At 36.7% G+C, this 13517-nt stretch overlaps 2 protein-coding genes and 1 long non-coding RNA gene across 5 annotated transcripts; 1 reads left to right on the top strand and 2 right to left on the bottom strand.

Annotated features, from left to right (window-relative positions):
* The first annotated feature begins 1776 nt into the window (after nt 1-1776).
* On the top strand, nt 1777-4251 carry LOC111493700 (cytokinin dehydrogenase 6-like). Its single transcript, XM_023143514.1, has 5 exons — nt 1777-2359; nt 2723-2850; nt 2942-3202; nt 3305-3567; nt 3650-4251. Exons 1-5 carry the CDS (start codon nt 1780-1782, stop codon nt 3996-3998), a joined length of 1581 nt encoding a protein of 526 aa, XP_022999282.1. The 5' UTR covers nt 1777-1779; the 3' UTR covers nt 3999-4251.
* A 175-nt stretch (nt 4252-4426) lies between these two features.
* LOC111493925 lies at nt 4427-6244 on the bottom strand. Its single transcript, XR_002720092.1, has 2 exons — nt 6127-6244; nt 4427-5907 (listed from the first exon to the last, which is right to left on the bottom strand). It is a non-coding gene; the product is annotated as an uncharacterized LOC111493925 (long non-coding RNA).
* A 1522-nt stretch (nt 6245-7766) lies between these two features.
* On the bottom strand, nt 7767-11651 carry LOC111493524 (zinc finger CCCH domain-containing protein 53-like). Of its 3 annotated transcripts, none has more exons than XM_023143246.1 (7): nt 11355-11651; nt 9793-11009; nt 9529-9714; nt 9270-9455; nt 8607-9182; nt 8329-8520; nt 7767-8240 (listed from the first exon to the last, which is right to left on the bottom strand). In XM_023143246.1, exons 2-7 carry the CDS (start codon nt 10782-10784, stop codon nt 8168-8170), a joined length of 2205 nt encoding a protein of 734 aa, XP_022999014.1. In that variant the 5' UTR covers nt 10785-11009; nt 11355-11651; the 3' UTR covers nt 7767-8167. The 3 variants fall into 3 exon arrangements, with proteins under 3 accessions (XP_022999014.1, XP_022999022.1, XP_022999006.1); XM_023143254.1 differs by having other exon boundaries at nt 9276-9455; nt 11261-11651; XM_023143238.1 differs by having other exon boundaries at nt 11261-11651.
* Nucleotides 11652-13517: the final 1866 nt, after the last annotated feature.

Consider the following 13517-nt stretch of genomic DNA (forward strand, 5'->3'; position numbering starts at 1 on the left):
TTGTAAGTTCAACGTGTAGGCATGAAGTTGTGATGGGTATTAAGTTTCCCTCCGTCCAACACTTCTAACTTATTTAAAAAGTATATAATGTCACTCTTTCAATTTGCTTATAATTTTTTTTAGAAATTTTTATTGACATTGAGAATGACATTTTATCGATACATAAAAGGAAAGTTTCTAATATTATAGTAACACATATTTATTCTATTCAATAATTAATACATCATTAGATAAAATATTTGACACGATTAAAAAAAAAACCATATATTTTCTTGCAAGTGGATTCATGATGTCTAATCTTCAGATTATATGCATAGCCTGAAGATTCACACACAAACAAATAGAAGCAAGCGACAAAATAGTCCAAAATGAATGATAAGTATTGAAATGGCAAAAAAAAAATGGAATCCAGTTATGCATGATTCTCAAACTGAAGAAGTTGAAGAACCTAGATGTGTATAAAAACGGATTCATATTCCTGGGTGCACTGGGGGTAACTCCAAAAATCCAGGCTTGAGTGCTACCCCCCTCCCTACCTATGCCCTGCAAAGTGAGATCTTGCATGCACATCAGAGAACAAACAGTCAGTCGTAGTGAACTTCGACAACAAAAATAAAACCATACAGAGACATGATAATAATTCGCCACAACTTTGTTCGCATTGGGAATTAAACATAATGATAATTTGGCAACCAACGAAGGACTATAAATATATTAGTCAGGTAATGGGAGACAGTTCATTCCCAGCCTCCCTTTGATTCCATTAAGCCCACAACCTGTAAGAACCTTAGTAGCTTCGCTTTTGTAACGCCACATGTTAAATAAGTTGAATGCATGATATATAGATGTTGTAAGAACACTGAAAACTCTAGAGATTCAGGAGGCTATCAAAGAAAACCATTAGGCAGATTTTGATTGGATCCCAATGCCAAGCCAATCTAAGATTGAAGAAGACATGCCAATTTCCTTGAGGCTTATTATCATGGAAGAAAAACTGCATCACGGGTGCCACATGATGTAGATATCGACTAATTTTCTTGTCTTTCATTTTCTAGAGGGCCATGTAGCATAAAGGCAAGAGGGGAAAGATGCTTTTCCCTGAAATTTGTAAAAACCTCATTGGTTCTCACATACAAATTGCAACAGAAGGGGAAAAGCCCATAATTGCACTGAGATTTTATTTTAATGGCAGATAACAAGATAAACAAGATCGAATCTTTCAAACTCGTCAAATTGTTGGGAACTTGGGTTTCAAACCTGTGGAAGTCGATGGGAGAAGAGTAGGCGTTGAGTGCCACCGCGAAGCTGTCAGCCCCATGTTCGCTCTCCTTTCTCCTTGACCTGTAAAGAGTGGCCACAAAACGGGGTCCGACACAATCCCCATCATATCTCTTTTCTCTCAAGATCATGCAGGCAGTTAAATATCACGTGTATAATGGACCCTCTGACGACCTGCTGATCCTTCTGTCTTCGTCTCCAATGAATCAACATGGGCCAGTATCCTCTACTGACTGAATCTGAAACTAGATACGCAATGTTAAATTCCGGCAATAATAGGATTGAAGGAGAGTAACCTCATAATTAATGTCAGTGAGAAACAAAAAGGAAATCCCGAAACTCTTCCCTAAGTAGGCAGTCTTCATACGTATTCTCCCAACTGAAGTCTAAATGACTCAGCCGCTATAATCTTAATCTCGCTTTAAATTCACCTCAAGTTCAGCATTTTCTAGGCCCTCCTACACCTCTTGTGCATTTGCTCGTTAGAAATAACAAAACAGCATGCTTTCCATCCGAAGCTTTATGCTTTTGTTCCTGAGCTGTATTGCTGTTAGGATGAATCTATGCTTCACAGGCATCCATTCGTCACTGAAGATGCTTTCCATCAACGGGCATTTTGAGTTTGACAAAGTGCAATTTGCCGCAAGAGACTTCGGTAATCGATATCGATATTACCCTGCAGCAGTACTGCATCCATCATCAGTTTCTGATATCGCCATGACTATTGAGCATATTTGGAAGATGGGACTTCGTTCAGAGCTCACAGTTGCAGCTAGAGGCCATGGCCACTCGCTCCATGGCCAAGCGCAGGCCCACCAAGGAGTTGTGATTAACATGGAATCACTCCAGTACCCTCAAATGCAGGTTCATACCAGAAACTTTACTTACGTCGATGTTTCTGGAGGGGAGTTATGGATAAATATCCTGCACAAGAGCTTGAAATACGGATTAACACCAAAATCATGGACAGACTATCTACATCTAACAGTTGGAGGTACTTTATCCAATGCAGGGATCAGCGGACAGGCATTTCGGCATGGCCCTCAGATCAGCAACGTTCATCAGCTGGAGGTTGTAACAGGTTCGTTGCCATATACATTATACTATACATTTGCAAGACTATGTCTCTGGCTCCTGTGGACATGTAAAATGTTAGAAGTCATAGGGAAGGAAATCCATGCAGTTAATAATTGCACTATGAATGGCAAACAAAAGTAGGGAAAGAACTTGAAAAGATAAGTGGTAAACTATTGACTTTCTTAACGCCATGTCCCATAGGTGACCGATTAAGTTGCCAAATTCTCTTACTGTACGTATTTCATCACCCAATCATAAAGTCATTAAAGACAGCTGAAACTTACAAAAAAAATAAAAATAAAAAATTAGCTGCTACCAGGCAGCATATCATTAAGTTAACTGACAAATGGATTGAAACTAAATTCAGGAAAAGGGGATGTGGTAAGCTGTTCAAAGGAACAGAACAGTGACCTCTTTTACGGTGTTCTTGGAGGATTAGGCCAGTTTGGAATTATCACAAGGGCAAAAATTCTACTTGAACCAGCGCCAACAATGGTAAGATTATTGCTTGTAAAGGAAACTTGGAAGATTTCTTCTAAAGTGTTTATGAAGGACTGTAATAACACAATTCTTCTATCTTCGACAGGTAAAATGGATACGGGTGCTGTACTTAGACTTCACTACTTTTTCCTCAGAGCAGGAGCTCTTGATATCTGCAGAAAATACATTCGACTACATTGAGGGATTGGTGATAATAAACAGAACTGATCTTTTGAATAATTGGAGATCATCATTCAATCCACAAGACCCAGTTCAAGCAAGCCAGTTCAAGTCTGATGGAACAATTCTTTACTGCCTAGAATTGGCCAAGTACTTTCACCACACCGAGGACGACATTATCGATCAGGTAAAGTACTCACATTAAATCTATGTAAAAAGGATCAAATAAATACATGGAAAAATATATTTGGTTCAGAGGATTTCATATGCACATGCTTTTACTATGCAGGAAGTCACACGCTTGTTGTCTCAGTTAAGTTATATCCCATCAACACTTTTCATATCAGAAGTTACATATGTGGAATTCTTGGACAGAGTTCAAGTATCAGCCGTCAAACTACAGTCAAAAGGCTTGTGGGAAGTCCCACACCCATGGCTAAATCTCCTTATTCCAAAAAGTAAAATAAAAAAATTTGCAGAAGGGGTTTTCGGCAATATCCTGAAGGAAACAAGCAACGGCCCTGTCCTAATCTATCCACTTAACAAATCAAAGTAATTGACTATCTAACTAAGTTACTGGCTACAATATTCTTGCCATAAGTATTGTGTTGATTCAATTATTTCTGAATTTCAGGTGGGACAATAGAACTTCTGTAGTTATTCCAGAGGAGGAGATTTTCTACCTGGTGGCGTTTCTAACCTCTGCAGTTCCTTGTTCTAGGGGAAACGACAGCTTAGAATACATCTTAACTCAGAACATGAGAATTCTGGAATTCTGTAGAACAGCCAATCTAGGAGCAAAACAATATTTGCCACATTATACTACAAGGAACGAATGGCAGGCCCATTTTGGCCCAATGTGGGAAACATATGTAAACAGAAAAAATGCTTATGACCCTTTGGCAATACTTGCTCCAGGTCAAAGAATATTCCAAAAGGCAAAATCCTTGTCATCATGGCTCCCACACTTGAACTCAACTTGAGAAGGCATCATAAAATGCAGGAGTCGTCTGCTGTCTGTAGATTTGCTAGTATATTCTGCGCCTTTTTTTCCTAGAGTATAGGTTAACAAGGTAACTGCAGGATAATTCAAATTTAATTAAAGGTGTAAAAAAGTGAATTTATATACTAAATTTGGAAAGCGGTGAGGAACAGTTGAACAATGGTAGGTGCATATATCAATTTTGTAGTATCATACAGCATTACTATGATAAATCAAGGAAAACAAAGTCGTTTTTAAGATATGGATAGTTCAGAAGCTACCTTGATTGGAAAATTTACCAACGTAAATTAACGAACCAGCAAGTTTTTATTCACCTACGCATCTCTGCATTTGCATTCTTGTGCAAACAGCCATAGAAAAGTGACATATCGATAAAGAGCTCAAACGAATAGTTTCAACTGAACTCACGAAAAATATGCAATATGAATCAAGATGGCGATAACTTCTTAGTTCTTACAGTTGCTATTAGCATTAAAAAAAAAGGTGCTTTAAGCAAACGCATGGAATCAAAAGAAAAATTCCATACTCATATCAACTGGTCAGTTTCACAACAAATATCAAATTTATAACCAGTTTCAGTCTTCTATTAGTTCCATGAAATTTCAACTTTCTTGCATCTCTCCCGATTGTTGCACTGCTTTAACTTTGCCCTCTGTAGAAAACTGTCTACGAGTCGAGAACTATACTTTCTCCCTCCTCAGCAAAGGACATTGCGAACATGGCTACTATTCTGATCATGGTGACATTACATAGTTAAAATGGAAGTGTGGTTGTAACAGCCCAAGCCCAAGCCCAAGTCCACTGGTAGCAGGTATTGTCCTCTTCGAGTTTTCCCTTTCGGACTTTCCCTCAAAAATTTTAAACCACGTCTGCTAGGGAGAGGTTTCCACGCCCTTATAAAGAATGATTTGCTCCACTCTCCAACTGATGTGGGATCTCATAATCCACCCCTTTGGAGCCCAACATTCTCGCTGTCACAACGCCCGGTGTCTGAATCTGACACCAATTGTAACCGCCTAAATAGGAGAATATCTGCTAATGGTGGACTTGGACGGTAACACTTACCCAGAAGCTGAAACCTTCAATAAATTTGTACTGGTATCAGCCTGCTAAATCTTCTGCCAGTATAATTTAGAAAAGACATCCTTTTGGCCTATCAGCTCTAAAAGATGAGTGTTATGATAGCAAGCCAGAGAAAATATCAATTATTCTATATATGGACTTGATATTTTGATCACCAGAACACGTAGTTGAAGGGTTGACCGACCTGCAAACCAGAGGCTGACACCAATAGGTGCTACCCAACATATTCTGATACTTAAGTCAGTGCCTAGATTGAGGTAGCTTCAAGTTCCTTCTAATGTACTACTTTCAATCCTTCTCCATTTCTTAGTCAAATTGCAGTTGGAACGAGTAAGGGCGGATGATCAAATTTTTTTTCACCTTTTAAACTACCCCATAATATCTTTATCTGCAATCTTTTTTCATTTAAATTTCTTAAGACACGTTTCCTCTCTCGAGTCTCACCAAATATGACCAGTAGCAATAAGGTTTAAGCCAAGGAGTAAATCGCCATTGTTCATTAAAATATCAGTATCTGTTCATACTAGATGTCATGTAGATCACAGACAAGCAGTTCCTTTCCATTCTGATGTCTTCCCTGAATTTAAAACCTAAAAAAGGAGCAACAATAAATTTTAATGTCTCTAATATTTTTCCATACAGCAAGAACTCAATTTTCACGAATAAAAAATTTAGGAAGAAACTCAAGGAGCGTACTATAGTTGGAGAGAATAGATTGACTCCAAGACTTCACCAACAAAATCCACTTCCACAGGGTTTTGCAAACTCAATTAACCCTCCACAGCTCCCCAATAGAAATTCATCCTCTACATTTTCAAAATTTTCGCTAATCAAACATCATCTACCAAACATACAACTCTTAATTTCAATCTTCAAAGTTCACTAGCGTAGTAACAGCATCAGAAAAGGAGAAACGATTGAATCTTATTCAGATCAAGACAAAGAGAAAAGCGGTAAATGTAAATTTCCTTTCAACAATTAGCAAACGAGCAAGAGAAAGAAGGATCGTTGTCGGAGAAGAAGACCTGAGTGGCGGAAACTCGCCGTCGCTGACAAAGGCCTCCAATTATCTCTGGATTCGAAATCGGAGACTCTTGCAATTGCAACTTCGGCAATAGAAATTCGCGGGAGAAGGCCTCTCCAGATTCCTGTAAATTTAAGTTTAGTTTACAATAATTAATAAATATTAAGTTTATTAAATTTAATGAAATTTAATTTAAGCGTAAAAAAATATAAAGAAATAAAAAGTAAAACAAACGGTAAACAAGTGATTTTGTTTTTAGTCCCCACAGAGATTAATTTAAAATAATAATAATAAATAAATAAAAAATAATAACAATAATAATATATATATATAAAACCGTGCACTTTTGTCGTACGTGTGTGCATAAATTATATATTTTAGGGAAAAAAAAGTAGGTGAAAAAGGAATGAAGGGTCCATGTCTTTTCCTGTTTTTCTCAGACAAAAAAGCTTAAACACTCCCATATTTTTTAATTCTATTTATTCTATTTATATTTTTAATAAATCTTAATTTTACTAAATAATTACAATAAGTTTCATGCCAAAAGAAAATTGTTAATTTATTTTTAAAATTTATAAAAAAAAAAAAAAAAAAAAAAAACTAATAGCGAGTATTATTTTTAGAAATAATTAAAAAATAATATTTTATTTTATTTTAAAAATATAAAAATATAAAAGTTTTTGTTTTGTTCTTTTTTTTGCATGTATGGAGGGGTGGGAATCCCATGTGACATGGGGTGGGTGGGTCCCACTCACAAGCTGGCATTTTCCCTCTCCAATCAGCCCATGTGATTTTCTCTCTCTCTCCTATCATTCCATCAATAACCACTCAAATTATATATAGATAAATAAATAAATAAATTGAAGCCTTTTTCTCTCAATCTTCTCCCACACATGCAAAACCCTAAAATTAAAATGTTTAAATAATAAAATAAATAAATTATTCACTTTCTTTCCTTTTTTTAATTATTATTTGAATGTTTATCCAAATTTTGAAATTTTAATTTAAAAAATTAGAAATTACCTTTCTTAACAATTATATATTTATTTCCTCAATTATTATACCTTCTAAAATATATTTGAAATTCTAGCTAAATTCCAAAAATAAAAATAAGACTTTTAACACCCAATTTGATGGAAATTTCATTTTTTATTTTCTAAGAATCAAATTTATACTTAGTTTCTCCCACTTTTATTTTATTACAATGATTTTCACTTTTTTTTTTTTTAAAGAAAAAATTTAATTATTTGTAAAAACCAGCTTAGTTTTCAAAATCTAGTCATATTTATAAGCCCTCACTAAAACAAGAAATGAACAAAAACAAGATTGAGATCGAGAACGAGAACAAGATCGAGATTGAAAACAAGAACGAGAATAAGATCAAGAACGAGAACAAGATCGAGATGAAGAAGGAGAAGAAAAGAAAAGTATAAGATAGATAAAATGAAATTAAAATTTGGATATTACAGTCCCCACCCCATCATCATCATCATCAACATCATCTCCTTCATCTTCATCTTCATCTTCATCCCCTGCCATTTGTTCTTACTGTTCTTACTGTTCTTACTGTTCTTACTACTACACATTATGAGTACTCTGTGGAATAAAAAGAAAAAGAAAAAGAAAAAAAAAAAAAACTTCTTTCTTTCTTTCTTGCTTTCTGTGTCCTTTTCTTGTTTCTACTGTAAATTCTTAAAGAGAGAGAGAGATGGGTTGTTCTACAGCTCTGCTGCTACTACAACAACAATAAACCAGGAACAAAGAAGAACAAGAAAAATGGGTGACCCCCCACCTTCCTCTTTTATACTGTTTTTGCTGGAGGAGCCTTGTCTGGAGCTGCTACTCCTACTGCTACTGCTCATCATTCTCTATAGATATTGTGTTCATATGCTTACACTTTGATCTTTTTTTTTTCTTTCTTTCTTTCTTTTACTTTATTTCTTTCTTTCTTCCCTTCCTCCAATTCACCAAACATCATTGTTAATTCAACTATGCACTTCTTTTTGCAACTAACACTACCTCCCCTGCTGCTGCTTTGGATGCTAAATTCCCACCGGACATGTCGGCCCTCCCGTCCCCGCGTACATCCCGATCGTGCTGTGCCCGGTCGGGAACCTGTACCAGATTGATTGTTGTTTGTATGTGTCAAGTAACATGGATTCAACAACTTGAGCTGTTTGTATATTTGTTTGTATGTACTGACCTTGGCATTTGGCAATTGAAGGATTTGAAGGAGGCTGCTGCTACTTCCCTAGAGGGAGTTGGTGTGAGTATTGACGATGATGACGCGTTGTCGGAGTCATTTGCTGCTTCCCCGATGGAGAACGTCGCTGCGTAGTCGGTAGAGGCTTTTGCAGGTGATGCAAAGGGACTATCAGGGAGATTATGTTCAAAGCTGCGATGTGCATTTTTACACTTAAGAACAATCTAAACTAAAAGCAGAACCTTAAGATCAAAAAAGGACACTATCAATTGTATTACCATTCAAGTAAATCACTGTCTTCAATTTGGGATCTCTCCTTGTCATGCTCTCCTTGACCATTCGATGGGAACTTGTTGGTCGATGTCCCGTTATCGACTGGTGATGGTTGTCGTGGCATATCGGTCGACGACGTCATGACTATGGGTGGTGGTGTCCGAACAGGCACGGGAGTAGCGCCACAAGCTGAGATGGGATTATGGACCTCACCTCTCAAGATGTCTGAGGTGCTGCTGCTGCTACTGCTACGAATGGCAGGGAAGATGTGATTTTGAGCAAAAGGGTTCGGAGAATACGTCGGAGAAGGAATCGGGCTGCCGGTGGAAAGTGCACGGTGGTGGTGGGGGAGCTGATTCTTCTTCACATCAAGAAGCTGCAGATTCAAAAGGCGTCGACTTTGAAGATCGAGCGTTTGAAGATCGGCTTGCTGTTCTTCAAATTTCCTTCGCCATAGCAGATCTTGGTGAGAATTATAAAACATTCTCGACCCGAGTTGAAGATGATCATAAAGCTCCCTGGAATCCAACCCAGTTGGAGTTCCACAAGGAGAGTAATCTCTATCGATTTGCTGCTGCTTCCTGTTAGAACAACCACACCAATCCAAAGTTATCACATACAAACTCTAAGAGGCAAAACAGAGAAAAACAGAGTAAAACAGAGTGTGCCTGTACTTGTCTGGGACTTTGCCTTTCTCCTTGTAAGGTTTAACAAGAACACGAGCATCACAGACAAAATGGGGATTTCCTTTAGCCAAAATCAGCTTCACAGTTTCAGGGTAAACAAAAGTGACAAACCCAAACATTCTCTTCTGTTGATAAGGGATTCTCACATCTTGAACTGGGCCGTACATGCTTCAGAAAACCAACAAATTTCAGAAATGGAAGATGAACTTCACAAAAGAAAGAATTGGGTTAATGAAGAAACCTGAAATAATTCGACACATCTTCTTCTTTGAATGTGCTATCGGCCGGGAAAGTCAAGTAGATCTGCCTTGACGCCGGATTGACGATTCCGGCACCGCCGTTCAGTGAGAATTCGTTTTGCTCAAGCCGGCTGGACCGACCAAATTTGTGCAGATCTTCCCCCATTATTAACGCCGCGGCGACGGCTCTGCAAACAGATGGGTTTAAAAGATGAGATTTTCTTCATAAATCGCTCGACATTCTGCATAAAATGAAAATATTATACCTCTGGGAATTGTTTTGTTGCTGCTGGAGAAGGAAGTTGATGGATTTAGGAGAGTAAGGGAAGGAATTAGCAGAGGCCATAAGCTGAGAAGCAGCGGCGAGTCGCTGTTGAGCAGAGGATTTGGATCTGAGAAGCTCGTGGCACTGCTCCATTATCTCGATCTTACTCGGCGAGCCTACAGCGGCGCCGCCGTCGGAGTCTCCAAGGCCGCCATGGAGAAACCGACAACTGGTTCCATTCTTACAAAACCCTCTAGCGTAGTACAGACAAGGCTTCCAACCCAACCCACAATTCAGATCCTCTGTTCCCAAACCGGCGTCGTTCACAGAGTAGCTCCGGCGGTGGAACGGCCCTCCATCCCAACTGGCATCACCGCCGTAGTTCCCAAACCCACCCCCGGTGGGACTCGACGACAAGTCCGCCGGCGGGAAAAACAAGTCGGAATTTTTAACGCCGATTGTCGGGGAACCGTCGTTGAGAAATGAAAGCTGGTCCTGAAGCTGAAATTCATCAATCATATCAGCCGCCGGAGTTCCCCCAGCACCAAAACAAGACGACCCAAGTGGTAAATTCCCAGGACTGATCAAATGATCATCAAAACTTTGAAGCTTAGAGTTAAAACCAGGAGCCCAAGAAGCAGAGCTGGAAGAAGAAGGGCTAGGAATTGTAAGTGAAGGAGGAAGATTAATTCCTAACCGAGAAGAAGAACTCTGCCTCGAAATAGCGATTGGATTGGTCGAAAGAGAAAACGGAGAAGGTGAAGAACCCGGCGTCGAGGGAGTCGACGGCGAGTTAACCGACGGGAGGCCCAAATCCTTCCTGGCCTTAAGAATTACAGAATGAAGCAGAGATTCAGAGCCAAAAGCCAATCGAATCATCTCCTTTTCTCCATGGTCTTGAATCAGAAGAAGACCCATGATTTTGGAAGCATTTTCAGGGTCCAAATTCTGAATCCTAGAGAACACAGTTCTTGTTGCTTCATAAGAATCCATGGAGGGAAAAAAACAGAGCAGAACGGAGAGAGGTTGTGTTTTGCTGGTTTTGGAGAGAAAAGTAAAATGTTTTACAAGTAAAACTTCTTTTCTTTCCTTTTTCGATTTCTTTGTTTCCTTGTTTCTCAACGTTTCACCTACCCAAGTTGTCGAGATCAATCAAAGCGATGAGATGAGATGGGCTCAGAGTAGGCGCAGCTTCACTTCACTCTCTAAAGCTTGTTCCTGAAACAACATACCCAAAAAAGGAGGTAAAGAAAAAGGGTTAAAAGAGAAAGTTTGGTGGCACAACAAGTATTCCCGTGTGGGTTAGATGAAAAGAAAAGAAAAGAAAAGAAAAGGCTTCCTTCATTAAAGGGAAAACCCGTAAAAGAAACAAAACAGGGACGAAGAAGAAGAAACAGAGAAAAATGTAATGTTCATAGTTCATGAAGATCTCTAGGGGCAAGTAAATGGTAAAAGCTTAAACTGTTTACCATAAAAGTGACACCACAGCCTTCCTTGAACTGGGTTTTAGTTTTTGAAGAAGAAGAAGAAGAAGAGAGGCATTATTTGGGTGTTCAAAGAAACCTGCAACTCTGCTTCTGCAACTCTGTTTCTGCTGCTAGTCTGCCATTGTTTTCTGAAGCCGAGCTTTCTCTTTCACTCCTCTTCCTCTCTCTCTCCTACTTTCTCTCTCCTTTGAATTCAAAAGAAAAAAGAAAAGAAAATCAATCCCTCAAGAGAGACAGAGGGAAAGTGAGGGAGAAAGAGAGGGGTTTGTTTGCTTGATGCTTTGGGGAGGATCCAGATCTGTGGTTCAAATAGCGCACGTTCACTTGCCCCAAACCTCTGACTCTCTTTTTCTTTAAAAAAAAAAAATTAAAAAAAATTTGAGCTCGTTCTCATGTCCAGAACCAGACAGGCTTGAAAGAACAGAGGAAAAAAAAAAAACCTTTTCGTTTACAGTGAAGCGCGTGAGATAAACGCGCCGCCGGGTCCCGCGTTATATATTCAAATCAGGCCGTGATGATAGTGACAACCGGTGTGGGGTGGAGCCCACTGTTCTTATATTTAATTTTTTAAAGATTACGTATCTCCTTTTATTTATTTATTTATATGTTGTTTTGAAATTGTATATTTTAAAATGATGTCCCACCATTCTCTCATTTTCAAATTATTAAATTAATAATAATGATATGATTTTTAAAAAATAATAATAATTTATGTTTTTTTATATCAGCTTTGTCTCCCTACAATGATGTTGTTCATGTTTTCTAAATTATTATTTTGGTATTATTATTATTATTATTATTATTTTGCAAAGGAATAATAGATTTGTAAATAATGTTATATAAAAACACTATAATCTTAATATTTACAAATCATTCAATTAAATTTTTTAAAACTGATTCACAGCCTGCCTCATTCAATTAATTAATTAATTAATTTAGAATCTGGGCTGTCTTTCAATTCCCTTCTTTTTCTGTATTTATCCCTATAAAATAATTTATTTTCAAAACTATTTATAAATTTATTAAAAACTATCCATTATTACTGCCTATATCAACTCTGAGCACGTTTATTTTCGGTCCTCGAAGAAATTTAGAATGCTCATAAACATTTTCTGTGACACGATCATATTTCTTACTTATTTTGAGGTGTTTTAAGAGCGAAGATTACCTACATAAACCAATACAAACCTTTTCAACATGTTTTTTTTCGTGTACAAAATTTCAAGATATTCGCTCAAATATTTAGTAAATAAAATACATGGATTTAGAATATTGCTTTTTTAGAATTAGAGACAAAAACCAAAAATAAAAAATGAAAAATATAATTAAAAATGTATTTTTAATTTATTCATGTTATTTATTTTCATTTTTCTTTTCCCTCTTGTCCCACCACTATAATTTTTATTTTATTTATTTATTACTTTTTCTCTCTCTAATGATTCACAGACACAAAGAAATGCCTTTAATCAACTTTATTTATTTATTTAATAATTTTCAATTACTCGCATCATATTATAAATTTTTTTACAAATTATTAGATATTTATTTATTTATTTAACTTAATTGCACCAAATACTTATGAACCCATTTTCGAATTAATTAACATAGTCACCATTCGGTCAATACACGTTTAATGGATGTAAAGTCAGATCAAAAGTTTATCAGAAGAGCTAATATTCAAAGTAGACAATAATATCATATTAACGTGAAAGTCGGAATTTTTAACCCTAGAAAACGGGTGAATATACGAGAATTTATTTTATTATTATTATTTTCTGTCTCCACCTTTTGTGTGGCTTGGTGAAGATGTAGGGTTAGTATTTGGAATTTGCAAAAAGTTGTTTCCTTTTTTCTTAAAAAAGAATTTCACTTTGGCTTTTTCACATGCACTCTCATTATTCTGCCCTTCATCAAATTCATATTTATTATTATTTTTTAAATAATAATAATAATAATAATAAACACAAATTCTTTTGCCATTGTCTTAGATACTATATTCCTTTTTAATTTTCTATTTTTAAATATTAAGAATTTTATTTAATTGTTTATTGGAATGTATGATTATTGGTTTTTATTTCCACGTGTAAAAATCTTTAATTCATTGATTTTGGTCTCTTTTTTTAATTTTATATATATATATATATATAATTGAGACAAATAGATACAAATCCAACCAAAACTTTAGAATAAATCTAATGTTCTATGATAGAATATGATTTTTCAGTCGATAAATATCAAA

The sequence above is a fragment of the Cucurbita maxima genome, unplaced genomic scaffold, assembly GCF_002738345.1.
Source record: "Cucurbita maxima cultivar Rimu unplaced genomic scaffold, Cmax_1.0 Cma_Scf00001, whole genome shotgun sequence".
Classification (NCBI taxonomy): domain Eukaryota; kingdom Viridiplantae; phylum Streptophyta; class Magnoliopsida; order Cucurbitales; family Cucurbitaceae; genus Cucurbita; species Cucurbita maxima.

Bases quoted from the DNA above. Each gene is read 5' to 3' on its own strand.
- LOC111493700 (XM_023143514.1), top strand. From the start codon at position 1,780: ATGCTTTCCATCCGAAGCTTTATGCTTTTGTTCCTGAGCTGTATTGCT. The intron at 2,360-2,722 runs GTTCGTTGCCAT...AACTAAATTCAG, and splicing joins TCAGCTGGAGGTTGTAACAG to GAAAAGGGGATGTGGTAAGC. The intron at 3,568-3,649 runs GTAATTGACTAT...TCTGAATTTCAG, and splicing joins TATCCACTTAACAAATCAAA to GTGGGACAATAGAACTTCTG.
- LOC111493524 (XM_023143246.1), bottom strand. From the start codon at position 10,784: ATGGATTCTTATGAAGCAACAAGAACTGTGTTCTCTAGGATTCAGAAT. The intron at 9,715-9,792 runs GTATAATATTTT...ATCTGTTTGCAG, and splicing joins CAACAAAACAATTCCCAGAG to AGCCGTCGCCGCGGCGTTAA. The intron at 8,521-8,606 runs GTAATACAATTG...TGCACATCGCAG, and splicing joins GACAGTGATTTACTTGAATG to CTTTGAACATAATCTCCCTG.